Source organism: Lissotriton vulgaris, chromosome 1_1 (assembly GCF_964263255.1).
Source record: "Lissotriton vulgaris chromosome 1_1, aLisVul1.2, whole genome shotgun sequence".
Taxonomy (NCBI): domain Eukaryota; kingdom Metazoa; phylum Chordata; class Amphibia; order Caudata; family Salamandridae; genus Lissotriton; species Lissotriton vulgaris.
This window is the reverse complement of record NC_141685.1, coordinates 1,374,627,761-1,374,655,292: the sequence shown is the minus strand read 5'-3', so window position 1 is coordinate 1,374,655,292 and position 27,532 is coordinate 1,374,627,761. Positions and strand designations below refer to the sequence as shown.

At 43.3% G+C, this 27,532-nt stretch overlaps 1 protein-coding gene across 1 annotated transcript in view; it reads left to right on the top strand.

Annotated features, from left to right (window-relative positions):
* Positions 1-26,710, top strand: part of LOC147750532 (C-type lectin domain family 10 member A-like) — a 171,700-nt gene extending 144,990 nt beyond the window's left edge. Inside the window, exon 9 of the mRNA XM_086929586.1 lies at positions 26,554-26,710. Coding sequence (XP_086785712.1) covers positions 26,554-26,710 — 157 coding nt within the window. The remainder of the gene's footprint in view (positions 1-26,553) is intronic.
* Positions 26,711-27,532: the final 822 nt, after the last annotated feature.

The window sequence follows — 27,532 nt, the reverse complement described above, 5'->3', positions numbered from 1 at the left end:
TTTGTGGGGGCAAATGTTTGTGAGTACCATGCCTTAGGAGCTGGTCAGTAATTTGATTAAGGTCACTCTATTTATTCAAGGCAGAAACTAGAATTTGATCTCCATATTTTATGGTAACAGATTGTGCAATTCAGCCACTATCTTCTTCTAAAGCACATTTGACACCAAAGGACCAACTTACTCACAGGTGTGGAGTAATACACTGTGTTAAATAAATACTGTGGTCATTTGGTAAATTAATCTGACACACGTCAGTATTCTTAAAAAAAGGGGGAGGGAGTAGAAACTTAAAAAAGGGAATTTAGGAGTCCATACCAGTTTTAGTATCCATGCCCTGGTGAGGCTGACAGCCTGGTACAGCTTTGAAGGAAGGTGCCGACCACATGAGTTGCAAATCAAACGTGGGGCTCAGCTGCTTGCATTTGAAACAACACCATAACCATCCAGCATGGTGAGAAAACTAGGGACACACAGTAACTGAATCTGTTGCCTTGCGCAGCAGGGCTTGTTCAGGCTCTGTGGCACTACTTGATTGGTGGGGAGGGGGAGAAGCAGCTTGTCTGTTACTGAAGGTGTTGATTTCATCGCACAGAAAGACAAGCACGGGCACGCACAGATTCAGCAACTTTAGTGCTCACTTTCATTTTCAATTTCTGAGCTGATAGTGCTTGGAAATGCTGCCCCATAATCCGCCCTAAACCCTTGCCCCACGCATGGCATGCCCCAGCAAGCCTGATTATGAAGAGGCCTGCCTGCAGACAGTTTAAAGACAACGACTCTACACGGCACAAGAGTGTACATTTTTATGGGATGCAAAAATAAATATAGGCTGGCCTGGCCCCTGTGACCCCTCCTCCTCCCACCCACCACTTCCCCCTCCCCAGCTACTGCCCTGAAGGTTTTTATGACCGAGTCAATTTGCGCTAATAGTTTTTCAGGGGTTAGAATTGAAAGCATCCTGAAGATATGGTTGTAACAGGGTGCAATGATCATTTGTATCCCCTGTAGATGGCCCCATAGAGACAGTTGAAGAGCAGCCCATCTGTCGAAGTTACTTCAAGTTTTGGTTAAAAGTGGGAGAAGGTTGTCTTCCACCATATTTGTGTAATCAAGAAGATCCCTAAGTGTATTATTCTTGTAGGTACCTATCAGAATTGGAATCCCTCTATGCAGGCTGTCTTGGTGATCTGGGACATGAGCATCACCTTTACATTTACTTTATATCCAGAGAATTTAGAGAAGGTACCCACGAGGTTAATAAGGGAAGGACGCAACCTAGCAGGGTCGGTGACAGTAATAAGTACGTCATCATCGTACAAGACTGACTTATCAGTAGTACTGTTGACTGACATGTCACTAATATGAATGGTGTCTGAGTGCCATTGCTAAATGTTCCAGGGCCACGAGGAACAGAATTAGGGACAGAGGACAACCCTTTCTCATTCCCTACCTAATGAAAAAGCTATGTGACAGAAAACCTCCACAGTTAAGTTAATGGGCCTGAGTTTTGGTATAGCTATTTGACTTTGATTATGAAGTGGCTTCTCAGCCCGAATCTGTCTAAAACTTTGAAGAGGTAAGACCATTCAACCAGGATGAAGATTTTTCTGCATCCGATGTTTACCGGTCTAATGTTTACCGGTCCAGGTTCTTGTATAACCAGAGAAGGTGTGCAAGTGGTTCCTGGATGAGCACCCAAGAATTAAATCTACCTGGGAGGTGTGTATTAGGGAAATAATTACTTTGTCCAATCTAGTCACCAGTATTTTAGTCAGGGTTTTAATGTCCTCACTTTTAAGAGAGACTGTGGGCCTACAGCGACCTCCGTCAAATGGGTCTTTGCCATCTTTGGGAAGCACGGTAATGATGGCTTTATGGAGATAGCGCAGTGTGATGTGTCTACCTCCCAAAAGGCTCCATTAAGCATAGGGATTATTTGATGTTTGTAAGTCTAATAACATTTCATCTAATGGATATGCAGAGGAAATTTACTTGCCTCCAACTGTTGGCAAAGAAAGGGAGTAGGCGAGGTATTATACTGCAATGTTTAGGTTGTTATGATATCAGAAATGTGTTTTCTTTCTGCCTGGGCATTCTTTGGTTTGAGTGCAGAGTCCCTCATCAAGGGGCCCCTCCAAGTTACCTGACCTGAAGCTGATAGGCTTTGGGAAGATGTCACTGAGGGCATGTTTTCTGTATGGTATGTATGGGCATGTGCACTTAGAAGGCCTTTGTCCTCCGGTGATGTTTCGTTGTAGGTGGACACCCTCAGCATCCTCCTACCAGTCGACCGCCATCTATTTGAAGGAAGAGTAAGACCGGGCAGTGACTGGATAATCCCCCAGTTGGTATGTCAGACTGGAATGGTAGGTGGAGTAGTGGACCTCGAATAAGAAAAAAGTCTGTCCTAGAAGAAGTGCCATGGACAGGGGGTGAGAAAGCACCGGGCATCCACTAAACCCTGGTCCTTTATCACGTCATGTGCATTACCTTTATCAGGGGGGCCAGAGTGATCTATGATTGGGTCTTCTCTTCTATTTACTCATGCTTATCCAAATTCGTTCAGAAGTCTACATAAAAGGGCAAAGAAGGAAAACCTTTTAGTAAGTAGGTCATATGCAGTGCCTAGAATCAGAGACTGGTCCAATCTTATTTTTGCCAAGACATCTGTTCATTTCTCATCTGTCAATGTGTGCAAGACATTGAGTGGGAGAGGTTTGTTAATAAGCAAGACAACGCCACATTTTTAGGTCTCGCCCTGGAATTCGCATCCGAAGGATGCGTCCAGGGCGGAGACTTATAGTCGGCTGACACGGGGGAATGAGGGACACAAAACTGTGACGAGCGTGGATTGAGCTGCGTGCACGCGCGTCAACATTCACGCATGCGCACATCACAGCCACACGCATACACAGCACTCACGCATGCGCACATACACACGCATACACAGGCACACCCCCGTCACCTACACGCATACACAGAGACCCCTCCACACACACCAGCCCCTCTCCTCTCGGCTCCACACACACGCACACGCATTTACACTTACACAGACACGCAGGCACCCAGACAGGCAACCCCCCCCCCTCACACACACGCATACACACAGACTCCAGGACACATACACATACACACACACATGCACGCTCACACACATACACAGTCCGCCGCCGCGCGCGCGCACACAGATGCCCCCCGCCCCCCCCCAACAAGGCGACGCCCCACTCACCGGCATCCTCAGTGCAGCGGCTCCCACCGGCAGCAAGACTCTTCTTCCCTTCTTCGGCACCGGGGCGCAGGGTAGGCTCCTGCCTGCTCCGGTGCGCCAAACAATCGCGGCTCTTCCGTGGGAGGCGGGGTAGGCTCCCGCCCTCCTACTTCCGGTTGTCCCGCCCGGCCTGCCTGACTTCCTGGTAGAAGACACGGAATGTTCATGGCAAACAGACAGACAAAAAGTGTCTTAAGAATCTTTCGTGCGCCGGTAAAGTCATCGCGGTGCTGACCAGCAGAGGGAATGCACAAGGTAAGCGGCTCGCAAGGAGGTGGTGGGGGTGTGAGGCGAGGGACGTGATCTCGCTTAATTTAGTTTCGAGTAGAGCCCCCTGCCTCCCTCAACCGTGCCCCCTCCCCCGCTTGAAGGGGCCTGTACTATGCCCCTGGTGCCCATTTGGTTTGTATTGTAAGTTCGCAACTCATTATATAACACACGTTAGAGTTGCTCCCTGAGCCTATTCTTCAGGACATTGACACAGTTTAATTCCCTCACAGGTGGCCCGTGTGTGTGTTAATGTGTGTATATGACGTTGCACCTGTAGTTGTGAATGTACGCACGTCTGACTGGCGCGGAGGTGTGCATGCATACGTGTGCATCTATCTCTGGATGCGGGCAAGAGCAGAAATGTCCTCTCTCTATGTGTGCTTCAGTGGCCAGCCACTACTGCCTCTCCAAAGGACTTGCGGATTGCCTTGTGTTGCGATCAAACTCACTTCCGGATTTCAGTAACGCTAGGTGTTACCTGCGCATTATCAGGCAAGGCCTTTCAAGGGATGAGCTCCGGAGCTCATCTTTCTAACAACACGATCCGGCTGGAGCAGCGGGGACGGCTGAGGTGCTGAGAGGACTCGGTGCATCAGAACACTGATGCTGCAATGCAGGTTTTCTCTGAGCACTTACAGTCACTGTCACAACCGGCTTTCGTTTTCACTGTTAACAGCACATATTTCTTTTACAAGTGGGATTAAAGGAGGTAGGCAGAGGACCGTGTTCAACAAAAAGAGGGGACACGTATTGCATGCAATCCTCCAGAATTGGCACCGCTTTTACAATATACGCGCTGCTGTGATTTGAGGCCCTGTTGAACAGCTCCAACATTCACCAGACATCATTTCCTTCATGTAGAGACATGAAGAATGGCGGAGAGGGAGTTTTGAATATGAGGGACTATGTTAATGTAAAAAGGGCATAAAGTACACCCTGCCGTAATTCTGGTGCAGAGTGACTGCAAATCCTCCAGTGAGCCCACACTGAAGGCCAAGATTTGTCTGTGAGATACGGGAGACTCAGGGGCCCTCTTCAAATTCTGCCTGTGGGCCCCCTCCATTTTGCATTGCGTCATAGAGTGTAATGTGCTGTAGGGCACAAGGCGGCTGTCTGCTGCACATGGTACCTTTGTATATTTTCTTGTCTAGAACCAGATATTCCTTAATACTTCCCGGAAAATCTGTTCTTCTCGGAGGAGCTAGTGTGTCACCGAACAGGATGTGACACAGGGGTATCGGAGCTAGGGGAGTCAGAAACGCTAACATCATGGAAGGGCCTTTAATGGTGCAGGTTTGATGATGGAATACCTTTCTGCTCTTACATTATTTAAGGAAATGTGCTCCCTGTGCTTTCCAGTGAGGAGTGTTGAGTGTCCGGTGTAGTACAGAAAAATGGACATGCATCCTCGGATCAGATTGTGGCAGCTAGACATGCAGCAGAAGTTCGTTGTCACTCGCTTCCATTTCTGCACATTCAAGCACCTTGGACCGGAAAACGTACGCTTGTCCCTAATGTAACAAGCGCGAGGCCAGGTGCTGCAGCAACATTACAGTACTCCATTGCCGTGGGCCCAGAGCCATGAACTAGGTTTAAACCTTCTCTAATCTCAGTTCCTTCGTTAATCAGATGCACCGACCAGAGCCGTAGCCTCCATTAGCGCAGCAGGAGCATTGGTGCCGGGGTTCAGAGGCTCTATGTAGACACCCAAACACACACACACGGAGTGACAGTGAGTGCGAAGTGACAGTGAGTGCGGAGTGACAGTGAGTGCAGAGTGACAGTGAGTGCAGAGTGACAGTGAGTGCAGAGTGACAGTGAGTGCAGAGTGACAGTGAGTGCAGAGTGACAGTGAGTGCAGAGTGCGTGCAGAGTGACAGTGAGTGCAGAGTGACAGTGAGTGCAGAGTGACAGTGAGTGCAGAGTGACAGTGAGTGCAAAGTGACAGTGAGTGCAGAGTGACAGTGAGTGCAGAGTGCGTGCAGAGTGACAGTGAGTGCAGAGTGAGTGCAGAGTGACAGTGAGTGCAGAGTGACAGTGAGTGCAGAGTGACAGTGAGTGCAGAGTGACAGTGAGTGCAGAGTGACAGTGAGTGCGGAGTGACAGTGAGTGCAGAGTGCGTGCAGAAACAGTGAGTGCAGAGTGCGTGCAGAGTGACAGTGAGTGCAGAGTGACAGTGAGTGCAGAGTGACAGTGAGTGCAGAGTGACAGTGAGTGCAGAGTGACAGTGAGTGCAGAGTGCGTGCAGAGTGACAGTGAGTGCAGAGTGACAGTGAGTGCAGAGTGAGTGCAGAGTGACAGTGAGTGCAGAGTGACAGTGAGTGCAGAGTGCGTGCAGAAACAGAGAGTGCGTGCAGAGTGACAGTGAGTGCAGAGTGACAGTGAGTGCGGAGTGACAGTGAGTGCGGAGTGACAGTGAGTGCAGAGTGACAGTGAGTGCGGAGTGACAGTGAGTGCGGAGTGACAGTGAGTGCGGAGTGACAGTGAGTGCAGAGTGACAGTGAGTGCGGAGTGACAGTGAGTGCGAAGTGACAGTGAGTGCGGAGTGACAGTGAGTGCAGAGTGACAGTGAGTGCAGAGTGACAGTGAGTGCAGAGTGACAGTGAGTGCAGAGTGACAGTGAGTGCAGAGTGACAGTGAGTGCAGAGTGCGTGCAGAGTGACAGTGAGTGCAGAGTGACAGTGAGTGCAGAGTGACAGTGAGTGCAGAGTGCGTGCAGAGTGACAGTGCGTGCAGAGTGACAGTGAGTGCAGAGTGACAGTGAGTGCAGAGTGACAGTGAGTGCAGAGTGACAGTGAGTGCAGAGTGACAGTGAGTGCAGAGTGCGTGCAGAGTGACAGTGAGTGCAGAGTGACAGTGAGTGCAGAGTGACAGTGAGTGCAGAGTGACAGTGAGTGCAGAGTGAGTGCAGAGTGACAGTGAGTGCAGAGTGACAGTGAGTGCAGAGTGCGTGCAGAGTGACAGTGAGTGCAGAGTGACAGTGAGTGCAGAGTGACAGTGAGTGCAGAGTGACAGTGAGTGCAGAGTGACAGTGAGTGCAGAGTGACAGTGAGTGCAGAGTGACAGTGAGTGCAGAGTGAGTGCAGAGTGACAGTGAGTGCAGAGTGAGTGCAGAGTGACAGTGAGTGCAGAGTGACAGTGAGTGCAGAGTGACAGTGAGTGCAGAGTGACAGTGAGTGCAGAGTGACAGTGAGTGCAGAGTGCGTGCAGAGTGACAGTGCGTGCAGAGTGACAGTGAGTGCAGAGTGACAGTGAGTGCAGAGTGACAGTGAGTGCAGAGTGACAGTGAGTGCAGAGTGCGTGCAGAAACAGAGAGTGCGTGCAGAGTGACAGTGAGTGCAGAGTGACAGTGAGTGCGGAGTGACAGTGAGTGCGGAGTGACAGTGAGTGCAGAGTGACAGTGAGTGCGGAGTGACAGTGAGTGCGGAGTGACAGTGAGTGCGGAGTGACAGTGAGTGCAGAGTGACAGTGAGTGCGGAGTGACAGTGAGTGCGAAGTGACAGTGAGTGCGGAGTGACAGTGAGTGCAGAGTGACAGTGAGTGCAGAGTGACAGTGAGTGCAGAGTGACAGTGAGTGCAGAGTGACAGTGAGTGCAGAGTGACAGTGAGTGCAGAGTGCGTGCAGAGTGACAGTGAGTGCAGAGTGACAGTGAGTGCAGAGTGACAGTGAGTGCAGAGTGCGTGCAGAGTGACAGTGCGTGCAGAGTGACAGTGAGTGCAGAGTGACAGTGAGTGCAGAGTGACAGTGAGTGCAGAGTGACAGTGAGTGCAGAGTGACAGTGAGTGCAGAGTGCGTGCAGAGTGACAGTGAGTGCAGAGTGACAGTGAGTGCAGAGTGACAGTGAGTGCAGAGTGACAGTGAGTGCAGAGTGAGTGCAGAGTGACAGTGAGTGCAGAGTGACAGTGAGTGCAGAGTGCGTGCAGAGTGACAGTGAGTGCAGAGTGACAGTGAGTGCAGAGTGACAGTGAGTGCAGAGTGACAGTGAGTGCAGAGTGACAGTGAGTGCAGAGTGACAGTGAGTGCAGAGTGACAGTGAGTGCAGAGTGAGTGCAGAGTGACAGTGAGTGCAGAGTGAGTGCAGAGTGACAGTGAGTGCAGAGTGACAGTGAGTGCAGAGTGACAGTGAGTGCAGAGTGACAGTGAGTGCAGAGTGACAGTGAGTGCAGAGTGCGTGCAGAGTGACAGTGCGTGCAGAGTGACAGTGAGTGCAGAGTGACAGTGAGTGCAGAGTGACAGTGAGTGCAGAGTGACAGTGAGTGCAGAGTGACAGTGAGTGCAGAGTGAGTGCAGAGTGACAGTGAGTGCAGAGTGAGTGCAGAGTGACAGTGAGTGCAGAGTGAGTGCAGAGTGACAGTGAGTGCAGAGTGACAGTGAGTGCAGAGTGACAGTGAGTGCAGAGTGCGTGCAGAGTGACAGTGAGTGCAGAGTGACAGTGAGTGCAGAGTGACAGTGAGTGCAGAGTGACAGTGAGTGCAGAGTGCGTGCAGAGTGACAGTGCGTGCAGAGTGACAGTGCGTGCAGAGTGACAGTGCGTGCAGAGTGACAGTGCGTGCAGAGTGACAGTGCGTGCAGAGTGACAGTGCGTGCAGAGTGACAGTGAGTACAGTCACTCAGCACCACCACATTATCAGTCAGAACCACCACAGCATCACTCAGAACCACCACAGCACCACTCAGCACCACCACAGCATCACTCAGCATCACTCAGCACCACCACAGCACCACCATAGCACCACTCAGCACCACCACTGCATCACTCAGCATCACCACAGCCCCATTCAGCACCACCACAGCATCACTCAGCACCACCACAGCACAAATATGTTCTCTCAATGTTTCAAGCTTTATTACAAATGTCACAAAAAGATGTTAATATTTCACTTCTGTTCTTGGATTTTGTTACAATAAAATACACTGAACATAATCTTCACAAAAGTTATTTACAAAAGTTTAAGCTATTGCCATTATAAATTACAATCACTTTTATTAAGTATTAAAAAAAATTAAAAGCCATTGTTATTTGTAATATCAATACATCTAAGTCACGTAAATACAAATGTTGCATTACAAATGCTATAGGTGTCACATTTGCGAAAGTTATAACTACTGGCATTGTAAATGACAAAGCTATTAATTTAGCTATTTTCAAAACCAACACATAAATGAACGTTTGGTGAATTTCCATTAAAATATTTGACTTTTTTACTAAGATATTATTATACTGTTTTATGCAAACAAAATTTAGATACTGCATAAATAACTTTAATAAAACATATTTTATATGAAGCTTTTTATGTAAAAAAAAAATATAGCATAAAGCAAAAAACAATTGCCATTTACAATGCTAATAGCTCAAACTTAAATAATGCGAGACCTATTGCATTGCAAATGCTTGTTTGTTCAGGTAGCTTGATTGGGACTTGTTGTTGTGCTCTTCCAGGGTAGTTTAGCAACTAGAAATGACTGTTCCCACCCAATCCCCTTCAGTTTGTCTGTCTCCTTAGGTGGGAGGGGAGTTCCCTGAATCATGGCAATATTTGCCTGGCTATGCTTAAGGTAAGTTAGCAAGTGTTCAGGCAACTGAGCTGTTCAGCTGTTCAGGCAACTGATATTTAATGATGACAAGGGGAAGTTGGGAAGTGCATTTGTTTGTTGTGTGGTTCACAACAGTAATTGATCCTAATCATCTCACCCATTGATGACTTTAGTCACAACGCAGGGCCAATGGGATGGATAAGGATGTTGAATGGATAAATATGTCAGTTTGTATAGGGATAACTCTGCCATTGGCTTAGTCGGCATTGGAGATTATATGCCAGCTGGATAGAGTGAGCTGGGGAACTCTTCAGACAGACTGGGCCTGACTAGGATGTGTTCAAAGCAGCCTATGGGTTTCCCTCTCACTTGCGACCTAACCTTTAAACTGCGTATTGGGCTCCTCCACCCACCAGTCAAGGGTGATCCAATTGAGGTGCCTTGAATGGTGTAAATCACCAGTTGGAGGTATGATTTTTAACAGATTCTAGTGAGTGGAAGTTGAACAGGTTTGTTTCCTTACAAAGGATATGGGGTCGGTTGGAGATAGATCGCTTACAATACTTTAGAAACAACTCCCCGGTTACTGCAGTTAGAGGCCGGATACAGAGGCTTTCAGGGCTCAGATGGAAAAGGGACCGTGTCCTTTTTTTAAATCTTTGCTGAACTTCATCATGTAGCACGTCATTTTATGGTCTAAATCAGGGGTTAAACTTTCTTTATCGGGTACTACTGGTCTTGAGCACTCAAATATTATGTTACAGATACATGCAGACAGAAAGCATTGTGTTTTCGGTCTGTATTTATTCTTAAAAGTGACAAAATACAGATAATATGGCTTCTTCTGAGTGACTTACCATGCTTAGATTAATGTCTTTAAGGCCAATATCTGTACATATTGGCAGCATAGGGAGTTAGAAAGCTAAAGGAGATCTGGTTGAATTACTCCATATCTCAACATGCATGTGTGATATTATGCAAATATTTTTCATGTGGGTTTAATATTTTATTATGTTTTGACTGTGTAATGTGCTAAAACCTGGTGGGTGTCAACGTCTGAGTGCATGTTTATCTTATACATAAATGTGGAAAAAATATACAAGTTATCAGCTCTTCTGTTCTCAAAAAACAAAATAAATATGGACAAATACCAATAAGATGATTAAAAACTCAATATGGATAAATACAGATGGAAATGTTAGAAAAGGAAATACAATAAAACTGGGAGCCCTTCTCATGAGCCTTGGTCCAATGACCACCATTCTCCAGATCTTGGATGCTGAATGCCCCCAGGCTTGAACATCTCTATGCCTTGGAGGTCTAAATAAATCCTTTTTTTCAACTATAAACAGATCATCATGTTAATCATCTGAATCATGAAGTGTTAAATTGTCCTGCAAAATATCATCATCTGACCATGTAAGGGTTATTTTCCTTTTTTTTATATTCAAATCGTTTTTATTATGAAAAGGAAATAGAAAAGACAGGACAATAAAGTATAATAAAATACAATAAAATACAATGACTGCAATAAATGCAATAATAAGGCAAAAGGAAAGTAAAGCATGTGGTTACATTGGATCATGTAATAAGTTGGAATAAGTTGCATACATATTTGAACAAAAGTACAGACATACCTAATACCGAGTTCTAACAAAATCATATGAAAGGCAAATGAACAAACGTTACACAGTAAATACATATATAATTGCATATACAGTGTATATATCTATGTATATACATTTGTCTAGGGTCTTATGGCACTAGCATCTATAGGCGCCTCACAGTTCAGTTTGTGTGTGAAGATATTAACTTGAGATTGGTGTTTGAGTACCGCCGGCATTGAATGTGATACAGCCTCTGCACCAATACACCTACAGCGGGTCAAAGGAGGAAGCATCAAGCGATTTCCATAGTTTCTTATGGGAAACACTCCCTGGGAAGGAATGTAGGGCCGGATTATCAGCCCCTCTTAAAAAGGATAACCATTCTTGCCACATTTTGAACGACACTTCGGAGGCGCTCTTCCACTTACATAATATCACTTTGCATGCTAAAGTAAGTAATAAATCAATGAGCTGTCGGTCAATAACATTTGTCAATTGCGGGTCAAGGACTCCTAGTAGGATGTAAGCAAATTCTCTCGCAGGCTTGATACCAAATACATGTTCTATGTATTCAAAAATTCTTTCCCAGTATTTTCTCAAGGAGGGGCAATTAAAAAGCATATGTGCCAGGTCACCTACTCCTGAGGCATAATTCCAGCACTTAGGGCTGGCTTTTAGATGAAGTTTAAATAGCTTCTCCAGGGTCCAGTAAGTTCTGTTGATTATCATGTATTTAGTTTGTGCCAGTATGTGGTAGATCTTATTCCTGAATGGTGTGAATAACATCCCAATCAAAAGTCAGGCCCGTTGTATTAGGCTCTGCCTCCCATCTTATCTCATTTCTTCTGTGTGTTTTCTCGGGCTGGGGAAGAAGAAGTTTGAAAATCTTCGAGACAAAGAGACATTCTGAAACGGGTGACGTTGTTCCAAAGCCAAGGTACCGAAGGTGTCAAGGAACGAGCAGACAGAAGCGTTTTTAATTTCAGGAAGTCATAAAAGTCTATTGGCGCGAGACCATGTGTGGTTTGAACTGAAGAGAAAGTTAGTGGGTTGCTTCCTACATACAAATCACTCACTAGGTTGATGCCTTTGTTAGACCAGTGCACCCATCGGAGAGGTTCTCCATTGATTTTTAGCATGGGATTATGCCATAAGGCAATGAAGGTGGATTTCTTGAACTTTAGACCCGTGTGGTGTGATTGGTCAAGTTTCAGGAGGGCCCGTCTCGTGTTTAGTAAAATGTATTTCGAATGGGGCAGATGTGAGAGGTCCATGGCGAGTAGGGCCGAGAGGGGAATATTGCCAATGATTGCTCTTTCAATTTCCAGCCATAGTGGGGTGTATGCTGAATCGTCGCATAACCATTGTGAGCCCTGTTTACAGAGGAATGTAGTTTGGTAATGTCTGAAGTTTGGGAGACCCAGGCCGCCTTTTTCTTTAGCCAGTTGTAGCTTTTTCATTGATATCCTGGGCTTCTTCCCTTGTCACAAAAATGTACCAAATAGCTTATCTACCATCTGTATGAAATCTTCTGAAAAGGTCATTGGCAACATACTTGCTAAGTAATTTACCAGGGGGGGTAACCATCATTTTCAGGGTTTCAGCCCTACCCCACTCGGATAAATATTATGGAGACCAATCGTCTAGTAAATTCAAGATTTTCTTCAGTAGTATAGTTTCGTTAATTTTTAATGTCGATATTAGGTCCCTATCAAAATCCAAACCTAAATATTTGAAGCAACCTGGTTGCCACCTCAGGCCAGAATCCCCTAGAATTTCTTTATTTCCTGTCTTGTTTAGTCATTTTTCTTTCGTTTTGTCTTTTTTTAATTTATAACCAGAGACCTTGGAAAACTCCTCGATAGTATTCAGGAGGGCCCGTATAGCCACATCCGCCTTCTCTGATACGACTAAGACGTCATCCGCATAAGCCATTATTTTTATGGTTCAATCGTTAAAAGGTATGCCTGATATATCTTTGTTGCACCTAATATGGTGTAGGAATGGTTCGATGGCCAGTAAGAACAGTGACGGGGAGAGGGGGCACCCCGTCTGGTGCCTTGGTGTAAGCGGAACGATGATGAGAAGGACTCCCCCGCTCTGACCCTTGCTGATGGACAGAAATAAAGGGACATTACCATCCTTATAAATGATGGTCCCAGATTAAATTTATTTAGAACAGCCTCCAAATACATCCAGTCTACATTGTCAAATGCCTTCTCGGCATCGAGTGTGATTGCTGCTGTAGGGGTGGTGAGGAGCTTCGCTTTCTGTAACACATGTGCTAGAGTCCTGGTGTTATCGCTGGACAGCCTGTATTTCAAAATCCCTGCTTGAGATGAGTGTATGAGTTTGGGTAAGACCGCCTGGAGGCGGTTGGCTTAAATTGAGGCTAAAATCTTACAGTCCAAATTGATAAGGGAAATGGGCCTATAGTTCTTGGGTAGTGTTGGATCCTTCCCTTCTTTAGGTAATACCGCAATGATGGCTTCTGATAGTGTACCTTTTGTCTCTCCTGTCTCATTGATCTCCCGGAACATGTGAAGGAGTGGTTGTGATACTACAGAGGAGAAGCATTTATAGAATCTGGCAGAAAACCCATCGGGTCTGATCCAGCGTCACTATAGAAATTCTGTCTCACATGCGTCACCATTCACTATCTAATACTCACCAAACTATTCAATAACCAGGCCCATGCACAAAGACAGAAAATCATGAAGCTGAATCATGTGGCCTAATTCACTACACTGTTAAACTCATTTGTACATATTTACAACTGCAGTATAACATTTTTATTCATGAATTATCAAAGAAACATTTAATTAGACCACTAGGGCCAATAGATTTAAACTAATGGTAACAACTCAAAAATCAAGACCAGCTTGGCGTTTTAAGTCTTTTATTTTAAGTATTCAAAGATTTCAAAACTTTATTAGCTCATTTATTAAATTCAAGCATTTTTATTAAATCAGTTTTTAATCATTAAATCATTGGCTCAAAAGGTCTGGCACTTCAAATTTGCACAGTACAATGAATAAATGAAAACATAAACCCTATTCCCTATGTTAGCTTTCTGACCTGAAAAGCAAAAAACAATTTTATATCAAACAAGCATGCCTTATGTGTCCATAGGAGAACGGACAGCACTTCGCCCTCAGGAAACAGTCAGCCCCGCTCCCCTCAAGAGGCCTAATTTTTATATCTTTCTTTCTTGCTAATCTAACTAAATGATATGTTTTAGTAAATTGCAGCACCCTGATTGGTTGCTGACTGTCAGACCACCAAAACCACCTCTTTCCAGAGTGACAACGTCATTATATCATTGTTCATTGACATGAGGAGACACCGGCTTCCGAGGATTCGTTACAAATTTAAAAGTTGTTTCACTGAGTTCCTCCAGAGCTCGGCAAAATCATCTCTGTCACTTCCTTGGCCTTGTAGAAATAACATCCAGAGCACACAGCGCACAAGTCTCTTTTGTTTAAGCCACACTTCATTCAAAAGAATAGCTTTCATGAAACAGTTCCAAAACGACTGTGCTTGGCTCTGTTCACGTACAGGCTAACCAACATTCTCCAGTACTAGGCCTCAGGCCTTTCTCTCGAGCTAGTATTTAAACAAACACAAAAGAATGATTAGTTCAGGTAAAATAAACCCTTCTGTTACCCACCCAACCATTGCTAATAATTAACCCATTAATAAATGACATCTAGCAGAAGCAAACAAATAAAGCAGCACATTAAATATCTACCATTTTTCATATAGTCCAGCTGAAGTCTCTATGTGTCTGAAAGAGTAAAAAGATGATAAAATAATACACAGACAGACATCACGAGATAGGACAAAATTATAAGCACATATAATGAAAGCACATGCCATAAAATGATCAGCCGCATATTAATAGGGACAAGGACAATAGGACGAACAAGACAAACAAAACAATATTAATCATGTGTTACATGACAAACTCGCAAATGCAACAAGAGCACATGTCATTAATCCCGCGTGTTCAAGTGTGGTCAATCTTATACTAAGTTGAATTAGTTGAACAAATCATGCAACAATTCATTAATAGATTAATTCATGTTACAGGGAATAAATTTCACGAGTCAGAATAAAATAATTTCTGAAGCTCGCTCCATCAGGTCCTGGGGCCTTCCCACATTTGAGCGATTTTATGGCTTTTTCTACATCTAGGTTCGTTATTGGACTGTTAATGTCTGCTTGCTCTTCCGAGGAGAGAGACGGTAGCATGCATTCACCTAAGTAGCCATTGATCTTGTTACTTTCGACTTCCGTGTTTTTAGCGTAAAGACGTTCATAGAAGTCTTTGAATATTTCTGTAATTTTAATAGGATCGGAGTGAGCCACACCAGACTGGTCCACAGTAGAGTTAATCGTGTTTTTCTGTATTTTGAATTTAAGGTAGGCTGCTACATTTTCCCAGCTTTATTTGACTCACATAGTTTGAATCATTTTCTTCTATTCAGCCATACACCTGCTCTCTCACTCACTATTTTATTGTACTCGTATTTTTTGTTGGCCAGCCTATTAAGTGTCTCGTCTTTCCTATCTAGCAGATAATAGATATTTCTTTTTCTAGATTCTCTAGTTTCCTAGTGTGGTTTTTGTTCATGGCAGATTTAATCTTAATAATGACCCCTCTAATTGTACTTTTTAAAGCCTCCCACTGAGTCAAGTCAGTGGTGTCACCCCTACTGTTGTGTTCCAGATATTCCCTAATGGCCGTTTCAATGGTGGCTCGATGTTCATCTTGTTTGAGGACTTCATCATTAAGGCGCCAACGTGATTGGCAGGTAGATGGTTTTATATCAGAGACGGTTAGTGTGATGCAGGAGTGGTTGGATAGCACTTTTGGTTCTATCGATGTATCTTCTAATCTGGGAATTGCGTTTTTTGAAATAAATAAATAGTCGATTCACGAAAATGAGTCGTGAGGGGAAGAGTAAAATGTGTATTCCCTGCCATCAGGATCCTGCAGTCTCCATGAGTCGACTAGATGGAATCAGTCACAGAGGTTGAGGAAGACCTTATGTGATCTGTTACTGTGGAAAGAGCATCGGGAGTCCCTGTCTAGGGTCGGATCAAAGGGGAAGTTGAAGTCTCCTGCAAGAATATGAACAGCCGAATCAGGGATGCTATCAATATTTTCTTTTAGTAGTTTGGTTGTGACCCACCTCCCTTTGGAGTCAGTCGTGGATGAAAGCAATTCAATATTGGATTTTTTGGCTATCAGGGTTACTACCCCGTTTTTTTTTCCGACAGCCTCCGAGACAGTGACTTCGGTGAAGAATTTATTCCTAAGTGTGTGAAATTGTTTGGCATCTAGTTTGGATTCCTGCAATAATGCAATATCTCCTTTTTGTCTGCGCAGGTAATCTAGGATTTTCTGGCGTTTGACCGGTTTATTAAGGCCTTTTACATTAAGGGAGAGGACTTTCAAGTGTCCTACCTTTAACACCCCGAGGGGTGTATTAACTATGGGTGTAGACATGAGCATAGGTTAGACAGATAGGTACATCCAAATAAATCATGCTAACAAAGCACCCGTGTGAAGTGACCTCCATCCAGTCTAAAGTGTGAGAGCGACCGTGGTCGGACAACTGGAGGCCCTTCGGCCTGAGTAGGAAGATCTTAATAGCATTCGTAATGAACGCAACATGCCTCGCAGGGTAAGAGAAAATGACTCCTGCACATTTGAGGTGCGAGCACCCTGACACTGTTATGCAACTAATAATGAAAGCATAATCCAAGACAAAGACATGGACAACGAACAAAAGAAAAACCAGAACCCACCAACACCCCCCTTCCTCCTCCCTCCCCCCACCCTCCCTTCTACCCCCTCCCAACCCACCCACCCCACCCCGAACATTGCCGATGGGCATGGTGACTAGGAGAACAGCAGCGTTGTCCTTCCCATGGCCCCACCATCACATTATAACAGGAAATTTGGAATTTATTGAACATTAGTTAACATGTGCATACATTCCAAAATCATCTTGACCTCCGAGTACCTGTGTCATTGCAGTAGTCAGTTTTAGTCAGTGTTATGTATTTTGCAATGTATTATGATTGATACTACAAAGGGACCTTTCTAATGCAGGAAAGGTTATTTCAAATGCCATGCTGGCGTCACCACGAGGTTGGTGTGTTTAACTTCAAGTGCTCAACTTTGGAAATAATCACAAATGAGGAATAACATTACCCACGTGAGCGGCATAAGTGGGTTAAATGGCTCAGATGAATCGGTTGGAGACTTGACTAGCATGACGAGCAACTTACGATTCATTACCGTATTAATGACATCAGAGTGCTATGTAAATAGGAACTTGGCAGGCAACCCAGTTGTAACAGTTTTCCAGTACCAACATTTTTAACAGTGAAAACATTTATAACTTTTGGTCCCTGAGTGTGCAGTTTACGCATATCAAAATAATATCTGCCAGTGAATTGCCTAGTAATGTGACTAATAATTTGCACATAAGGCGAACACGGGGTACAGGATATGCATTAATATTCCCATGGAAATCATACATGCTGAGCCCTTGAGAACGGATGTCACATAATAACAATGGTTGTGGAGTCAACAAGAAAACAGTGTGATGATACTAACCAGCCGAACATCATATCAGATTATATTAGGTAAAGCAATGTAGAAGACATGAGCGTAGAACACCATCAACAGTATGTTACACATATTGAGTCTGTGGAGAGTACATCACAGTGGAAGAGAATTGACAACACAAGTAAAGGATACTCATTTATATCCAGAGGCAGACGCCCCGGCTGTTTCAACCGACATGTGTCTATGGATATATCTTCTGAACCATGCAGTAGACGTTTGAGTTTTTGCGGTTCCGTAAATACGAGGGAAATTCCCTGTATGGTCACACGGAACTTGGCCCTGTTGACAAATCCGAACTGGTGACCCAGTGAACGCAGTTGTGGACGCATGGCAAGGAAGGCTTTTCTCACGTCGACAGTTTCTTTGCTGTAGTCTTGTGATATATACACTTTGTTCGCCTACCATAATACATGGTTATTCTTACGAACGAATGACAAAATTTGTTCCACATGCTGGAAACTCAGGGGCTTGCAGATGATTGGTCTCGGACCTTTTTGATTTTTTGTTATCCTGCCTGGAACCCTATGCGCCCTGTTGAATTACAGTGGTTGGGTGAAGGTGAGGTTGGTCGCTTGTGTGAACCATGTTTCCAAAAAGGCAGCACATGAGCCCAGTTGTAACAGTTTTCCAGTACCAACATTTTTAACAGTGAAAACATTTATAACTTTTGGTCCCTGAGTGTGCAGTTTACGCATATCAAAATAATATCTGCCAGTGAATTGCCTAGTAATGTGACTAATAATTTGCACATAAGGCGAACACAGGGTACAGGATATACATTAATATTCCCATGGAAATCATACATGCTGAGCCCTTGAGAACGGATGTCACATAATAACAATGGTTGTGGAGTCAACAAGAAAACAGTATGATGATACTAACCAGCCAAACATCATATCAGATTATATTAGGTAAAGCAACGCAGAAGACATGAGCGTAGAACGCCATCAACAGTATTTTACATATATTGAGTCTGTGGAGAGTACATCACAGTGGAAGAGAATTGACAACACAAGTAAAGGATACTCATTTATATCCAGAGGCAGACGCCCCGGCTGTTTCAACCGACATGTGTCCATGGATATATCTTCTGAACCATGCAGTAGACGTTTGAGTTTTTGCAGATCCGTAAATACGAGGGAAATTCCCTGTATGGTCACCCGGAACTTGGCCGTGTTGACAAATCCGAACTGGTGACCCAGTGAATGCAGTTGTGGACGCATGGCAAGGAAGGCTTTTCTCACGTTGACAGTTTCTTTGCTGTAGTCTTGTCATATATACACTTTGTTCGCCTACCATAATACATGGTTATTCTTACGAACGAATGACAAAATTTGTTCCACATGCTGGAAACTCAGGGGTTTGCAGATGATTGGTCTCGGACCTTTTTGATTTTTTGTTATCCTGCCTGGAACCCTATGCGCCCTGTCGAATTACAGTGGTTGGGTGAAGGTGAGGTTGGTCGCTTGTGTGAACCATGTTTCCAAAAAGGCAGCACATGAGCCGTGAGCCTCCTCTGATCCTTCTGGAATGCCAAATATTCTCAGGTTCCCTCTCCGATTCCTATCTTCCAATTCAGAGAGTCTCCTCGTTGTCTGTTCTGAGGTTATAGTGAGGTGTTTGAGAGCCCCACAAGTCTTGGTTTCTATGTCCTCGAGACGGCTAATTCTGGATTCAGTTTCGTTGAGTCTGGAGTTAGTGTTTCTTATGTCTTGCCTAATGGCCACAATCTCCTATTTTGTAGATTTTGCCAGGTCTCGTACTTCTTCCAATTTATTCAGTATGATGTCCATGGTCTCGCTTACCTCCTTCTTACCTTTGATGGGCGATACCAGATTTGGTGGTTCGGCCTTTAGGCGTTTGAGGTTTTTCGTTGTCTACTTGTCACCCATGATGGCCTATTACTCCAGCCGGGGAAGAGAAGAAAGGTCTCGTCTTGAGAAGTTCTTGCACCACTGGGCGCGTGGAATCTGAAGATTGCGGATATTCCGGTGTATTAGGGGTCGTCAGTAACCTCCGTGAAGTCACCAGTATCCTCAGGAGGAGTCGCGTTGTAGGAAAGGCATTTCTCAATCAGGAGGCAGAGGTATTCATTATGATTGACACATAATTAAGTAAACGCTATAAGCGGAGTCCCTTGTCTTAGACAATGGTGTGATCCCAGTTCACTCTTATTGGTACCACATGCGTCAGCCTTCTGCGCCTGACCTGATCTTATCTCTTGTCTCTTGGTTTGTAGTACGCCACCGAGGGCTGTGGTGTAGCATTAATATAAGAGTAATATAGGATTCAGGTTACCAAGCACACAAACAACCCGCTCAGGATTGCAGGTATACAGTTCACCAACACATAGTCACTGCTGTAAGACGATCACCTACACTCATTAGACACCAATTGTCAGAGTGATGAGCTTTCTTGTGTTACCTTGCGTCTCTCTGCCCCTTCCTGGTATTAACAGCAGTGTTAAAGCTCAGGGTCTCGTGCTCGCCACCTTCGCGCTCTTCTGCCCCCTTTCTATCGATTTTTCCCCCTTCCTGTCAGACATTAAGCAGCAGTATCAGGCAAGGCTCAGTCTCGTGCTTCACTTGTCAGTATTGTTGTGCTCCTCATCTAGCGAATCGCAGCAAAGCCTCAGTGTTTCCTCAGTGCCTTCCTCAGTGCTCCTCAGTGTTTCCTCAGTGTTCCCTCTCTGTGCACATTTTATGAACACCACAAAGAGCCTTAGGGAGCCTACGGGCAATGATGCTTAGTGGTGCTTGGTAGTGCTTAGTAGGGCTCAGTAGTGTCCTCAATCATAAGCCATAGTTACAGACAGGAGGTTAGCTCTGCCATCAAAGTATCATAAGGAGGAATCCGATGTTTGCCTGTATTCTCAGCGACCCTCCGCTATGCGCTGCCAGCGCCTGCCATTTTCTCACATATCCTGCAACCAGCCGTGTACGAGCGTCACCATCGAGCCTGGGCCCTGTTACCCTGTTCCTGGTCCCTAGGTGTGCAATTCCATATCGGCGCGCCCAGTTGCCGTGTAAATGTTACCTGCTGGCGTCAGATCAATGCTCGATAGCGCCCTACCTTAATCGCCGATCGCCGAACGCATCCGCCATTTTGGTGTTGTGCGTGCGTTACCTTGAAGTCGGCTGTCTGTATTTAGCAGGCACTCTACTTGCGGGAAAGATTGGAGGCTTTTAGGGTCTCTGGCTGACTCTATCCGTCTCGCCGTCTCGAGGTTGCAGCTACGGCATTACCCCCGGAAGGCTTCCTCATTGCAGGCAGATACCGTGTTTTGGTGGGGTAACGGTCACGCTGTGCTCAAGCCTGTCGTTTACCCTGGAGACGGTAAAGCGCCACCAAAGTCAGGTAACAGGTAGCCCTTACATTCCGGTTGACAAATCTGGTGTCAGCATCGAGTTTGCGCCAAGTTTAGCCGTTTTAAAGCCATAGGAAAATGGAACCACAGGAGGAGGTATAAACCTACGCGGCCATTTTCTCCGGCGTCCAAACCACGCCCCCCGGGTTATTTTCCTTTTTAATGTATTTCCCAGATGGCACCTGGAGAGTCATTCTTCCTGGCTTGACAGGCAGATTTGTTACCATTTTTTGTAGAAAACACTTTATACTTTTAACATAACAGATAGTATTACTACGTTGCTTACCGCTTCTCTTTACATCTTTTTACTCAGAGTCAGACAAGGACAAATGTTATTATTTCTCTTGCTGTATCAAAGGAACTTTTCCTTTAACTATTTTCATTTTCATAGAGTTGGCCATACTTCCCATTGTCTGAGGCAATCATGATCCTAAGAAGTTCTTTTCTAGTAATTCAACTTATGAAAAGCAAAGAATCCATCCTTCGTTATTAATATCTAGAAAACCTTTAAAATGATTCTGTTTTAAAAAATTGGCTAATCACTAGGGCTAATCACCACTGCCAAGCATCTCCTACTCTGTCATCATAAAATCGCAAATTAAACAGTTAAACAAATTAAACACCCGTTTCCTCCCCCTGAAAAGAATGATGTCCCAATTTAAGATGGCTGCCTATAGTAAGACAACTTAATCATATCTCTATTTTTATTTCCATTTCCACGTGAACACACATGCCTTTAAAAAATCAGCTCTCAATAAATAGAGCTCACAAATAAGACTGAAGTTAAAATGGCCTAATCAAGCAGTACTAGTTACAGAATTAGCAGTGTGCGGTAACCTGCAACGTAGCTGTAACTTTGAATAGCGATCTTTAAGGAATCGCTATTTGAGAATTGCAAAATGGTTTGTATGTAGAAATTCGCTATTTTTTAGCGATTTCTTAAAATTCCTTAATTGCGATTAGCAAATTGCTAATCGCAATTAAGCAATAGTTTCCCATTCATTTCTATGGGCCAGGAGGCCCATAGGAATGAATGTGAAATTATTCTCAATTTGCGATTCACAATTTGCTAATTGCAAATTGAGAATATTTTCAAGGGTGCAGGAGTGTCCAAAGTACACCCTGTTGCACCCCTGAAATAAGCATGGGTGCACATGTGGTACACATACATGCCCTAGGGGCATGTATGTGCATCACATGGCACTTTGAAAAACGCAAAAATTGGCATTTTTCAAGAAATTCGCAAATTACCACCAACTTGAAGTTGGTGGTAATTTGCGATACCTTAAGGACAATTAGCAATTTTTTTTGCTTCATACATTGCATTTAAGGAATCACAAATTTTGAGATTCCTTAAATGCAATCGCAAAATAAGGAATCGCTAATTAGCGATTCCTTATTTTGCAGGGAAATTTGCTATATACATACCATTTTGCTCAAATGAGTTCGCAAACGCTGAAATTCTGCGAATTTCGGCGTTTGCAAATCCATTTGAGCCTTATACATCTGGCCCTTAGTCCCTACTTCTATGATTATAAAGTTATCAGATTTTCTTAATAAATGGTCATTTAAGGTCATCAAAATCCCTTAATCCCAATAATCTTTGTATCCTTGGTTCATTATATATGTATCTCTTTAACAATTAAATGTCCTTTTGTCTCATCCACAAACCACCTTAAAACACCTCAAACATTAACACAAATATGTATACCTTTAAGTGTGCTGTCATTGAGTAATATCAGTAAAGTACGTTTTCAAGAAAAACATTCCAGTAAATTGCCCACTCCTTTCAGCCATGTTTTAATCACTCTTGTAGAGTAAAAAAAGAACATGACATCAAGAAACATCATTAAAAGAGGTTGCATTCTTATTGTTTTAGAATGTTCTACATGTTTTATTCTACTGTTGCTATGTAACTGTGCTGCTAATCAAAAACCCCTTAAAGGAGCCATGCACATGAACCGAGTGTCTGGTCTTGCAATAAAATCACGTGATTAGAGCAGGTATGCCAGATAATAATCATAGAGAGCGCAATATCCAAGCGTTTCAGAAAACTCAACTCCTTGGTAAAAACTGAATTTGGATTGCCACACACTCAAATTAGTAATCAAGTAGGTCCCAAAATATGATTCTCGTTTAGTCTCTCCCAGAAGGCTAATTGCTTAGCTACTTATTTGCAAACTTTTACAGAACATGCAATTCGTTTATTGACTTCCAAAAAGTGACAGAGTGCTATTGGGCAAACTGTACTTTCTCACTACTTCAGAGCATTCAGGAAGGCAGGTTGAGTTTGTAAGTTCTTTATTCTTTGAGAGGTGGCACAATTTGGTAAATATTGTTTGATGTTGTCATAGCTCAATCACTATTTATCCATGGATTTTGTAGGCTGATGGAAACATCGCAAAGTTTTCGTAACTCTGAAAAGTCTGTGAAAAGAAAAGATACAGGCAATTGGGCTGGCCACTTTTGACAAATATTGCCCACCTTTTAAGCCGTTTGTTTTCTCTTAATTGAAGTGAAAGCTACTAGTGTTAGACCCCGCACATCTATTGTTTCTCACAGAGATTTTACCGTAAATCTGTCAGTGAAAACATCATAGGTTGTTTTGAATAAATCTGATATGGTGACATCATCAATCAAGCAATTGATCAGATACATAAATCGAAATGCTGTACTGATGGAGTGGTAATTTCTTCTGGTAGTTTCCCAATGCAAAACCCTCATGCTACCTCTATTTTACAGCTGAAAAGGTGTTGGGCCCTTCACACCATGTATTACCTTCAGGAGATTTTTAAATAAATCTGAACAGTCAAAAATGCAATTAATATTTAAGCCAATAAAGAGAGTTGTTGAGTATTTTAAAGGGTTTTATTTTCTAGTCAAAAGTTAATTTTTCTCTGACCCTTTATTCATTAGTAAAATATCAATCAGGTTACAGAATTTGGAAAACAGGAAAAATAGCATTAGTACAGAACACATTACAGTCTGCATATAAGCATTACATGTAGGAAAGAAAATGTGGCGCAAAATGTCAATCAAACTCTTAAAGAGTTTCTAAGAAAAATAGTCTTGCAAGGCTAATCAATAATTAAATAGTTGGCAAAAATCTCCCATAAAGAGAAATAAATGCATAAGACAAATAAATCTTTTCAGACCTAATTAATTAGGCAAAGCATAAACTTAAAGTTTAGCATCTAATTCTTAAAAGCCTTTCTATCTGTTGCTGCTCTCTGCATCTCTGTCTTCGTCAAAAAGAGCAAAACAGCCCGCCCGCAACAAGATTTCAAAGGAATGTGGCCTGCCATGCCAAAATATGACGTGCAAGGACTCTTTGAGAAAAAAAACCTCCCTTCTCCTCGGAAGCAATCTCCGCCCTTCAGCAGTCTCCTCCCGTGACGTTCTCGTACCTAACCCATGTGAATGAAGCAGAGCCTAAGCCAAAATGAGCAAGAAGCCAACCCCGCCTCCAGAGAGATCATTATTTATACTCTAATTCTTGGCAGAATACACAAAAATGTTGCATCTTCGGGAAAACTTGTACGTGATTGGTCAGTCATGATGGCATGAGGTCTCTACTATCCTGACTCATTCTAAAATCCTGACTATACCAGTTTTAACAAAAGAAGCACAAATGATTTAATACATTTGATATGTTTGCAACATTTGCTAGGAAAAATTTTTCTATCTTTTCCTTCCTTCCTGTCACAGCGCAGTCTAGTAGGATACTTTTAGCTAACTGGTACATTGGCACAATCACAAGAATGTACAGTTCACAGTGGCCTTGACTTCTTCCGCAGTTTGAGTCAAGCTGGTGTCTAAGCATGCTCCCTTCTCATAGCCTTGCTGGATTCACAGGCAGCCATATAATTGTAGGCCCAAAAACCAAACAGACACAAAGAGAATATTAATTTCATGTAAATCAGCCCATTATGTTTCCCTCCCTCATACTAATACCCCTTATAAATGTTTACCTAGTCAAGCTATTAGTTTAAAACAGCTTTTTCTAATTAGTGTACAACATGCAAACATAAATGTGCAATGTGCAACATAGCATTATTATGCATTTAGTGTAAAATTTAAAAGCACACCCAGTTAATACAGCGCACACAGTTAATACAGCACACACAGTTAATACAGCACACACAGCAACATGCTCTAGTGTTTTAGATAGCTTTTCATGCAACAAGCATTTAGCCCTATGTGTAGTGTTTGGTGCATTATTAATTCACACACATTATAAAAAGAGGTGTTATTAACTGAAAATGTTTATCAAAATATGCAACAAGCCAAAGTCTTTTAAGACAGGAATAGTGAATTTAAATTGCAAGGGATGAGCTGGGAAGATAAACACATTCTATAAATCTTCAAAGCTAAAAAGGCCACTTTTCTCTATACTGCAAAAACACATGTTACTTTAGCACAAGCATTTCAGGCAGACTAGGCCTCACTTTCATATTTTTCATGTACCATGTTTTTAACTTGCACCAAAATGTGCGTGGCAATTTAAATGCAGTCTGTCTAAAGCACAAAAATAAACAATGCCTGACTGCAGATGAAACCTGCTCCATCACTCTACCAGACACTAAAAAATTCACCACTCAATTATACAACTTCCTTAAAAAAAGGAGAGCTGTATAGAAAGATAAGTCACCCCACTAAAAAGATAACTTAGCCGATTAGCTGGCTTCTGCATACACAGATTTGAAATCTGCTAGGTCCATTTTTTAATCTTGCATGAATGGCTCAGCTTTTCATTCGCAGCTGATGAATAGTACGCCCTTGAGTTGAGTAGAAGTATACAAAAAATGATGATGGAATGTTTGAATTAATGTCGCTCATGGGTAATTACTAAGGGGCGCTTCCCAGTCCATTATTATTTTGTATATCATGCCACCTTAGTTTGGATCCAGTGATATGCTAGTCAAACTTGACCATGCTACAAAGGGAACAGTCCAGCAATACCTGCTGGGCCAGATCCTCCCTGAACCGGAACACAAGCAAATAAGACCCATTTCACCCTTATTAGGGCTCATCAGTCATATATAGTTTGGTTCCAGTGGAACAGTGTGCCAGGGACAGTTTGAACATACTTATCCCACTTACAACGTCACAATAAAGTATACATTTGTTTTTTTAAACTGATGGATGGAATGCTTGAATCAATCTCAGCCACTGATAATTACTCAGGGTCACATCTCAGTCTATTGGTACTTTGCACATCATGACACCTCAGTTTTGAGCCAAGCATACCAATCAGTCTTGATCGTGCTCCAGTGAGAACAGTCCAACTGTCAGGTAAAGTTCTCCCTGAACCAGCACAGAAGCAAACCAAGACTGGTTTCTCCCTTATTAAGGATCATCCGTCAGGAATAGCTTGTTTCCAGTGGCCCAGTGTGTATGTGACCTACATCTGGGCATACCCGTCCCACTTAGGACATCACACAGAAGTATACAAAAATTGATGGATAGAATGCTTGAATTAACCGAAGACACTGGTAATTACTTGCGACTGCATCCCAGTCCAACATTACTTTGCACACCATACCACCTCAGTTTGGACCCAGCCATATGCAAATAAGCCTTCACGCTGTGAGTGGAAACAGTCCAGCCTGAACTGCCAGTTCAGGTTCTCCCTAATCTGGAACATAAGTAACCCAACACCAGTTTTGCCCTTATTAGGACTCATCAGTCGGGTTGTGTAGAGGCAATATCTGTCTTTTATGTGGAAGCCAGACAGCTTCCAATGTAAGGTGCTGTGTAAAATAGATATTTGTATGTGTTACTGAAATATTCATTCATTATGACCACAATCTGTATTCATGGATTTGGGAATATGATTTCAATGTTTTTTATTTTTAGGTTTTGGAAACCTGGAGAGCCGAATGACAGTGACAATAATGAAGATTGCGCCCATCTCTGGATTGACGGTGAATGGAATGATGTGCATTGTACTTTCGAGTGTTTTTCGCTCTGTGAGAAGAAAGCGAGCACCTTGGAAGCTGGGCTGGCCTTTTGACCATATGGCGTGTGTGTTTTTTGGGCATTGCTTTGCCCTATTAGCATCACGAGAGGAAGTCCATCTTTCCTTACAACCCGCACATCTGTTGATATATTCCAATACTAACCCAACTTTGTAACACACCATTTTAAATTGAAATAAAGAGGTAACTGTACATTATTGGACTTTAAAGTGTCAGACAGCTGAAAATGCTTTACACTGTGGTCAGCAACATCATTGTATTGGGTTTGCAGTTTAGTTGCTGTATACACACGTTAAGAGAGAATTCATTGACTGCTGGCAACAAGGTGTGTTACACCTCCCCTTCTTGTGGGTTAGTTGTAGATGTAAACGAATGGACTGAAACACAAGCCAGTAACATGGTATTGACTACAGTGTTTATCAATCCAACAGCAGCCTTTATCGTTGTGTTAACTATCATATGTTTGTGTATGCATGCTGGTGTAAGTAAACATACCATAAAAGACCTGTGAAAGATAGTCTTATTATATGGAGCTTCATACAAATACTATAAAAGTTCATTTGAAACACCGATACTTGCTTGCAGTCTAAGACACTTGAAAAAAAATACCACCTTTCTGAGTTCAACCACACTGTACTTGACACAACCACAGACAAAATCATTGCTGCCAAATCTACCGACCCATAGAATCTTTCAACACATCCGAAGCTTCCATGGACATCCTTCTTTTAGTAGCAACTAAAAGGTAAAAACAACTTTGTTTAAAAACCACAAAACGATTTTATTAAAGACAACAGGAGGTGGTGCCAATAGCAACAAGCATTGGCAGAGCCAATAGGTCTCGCCTTTGGGACCTT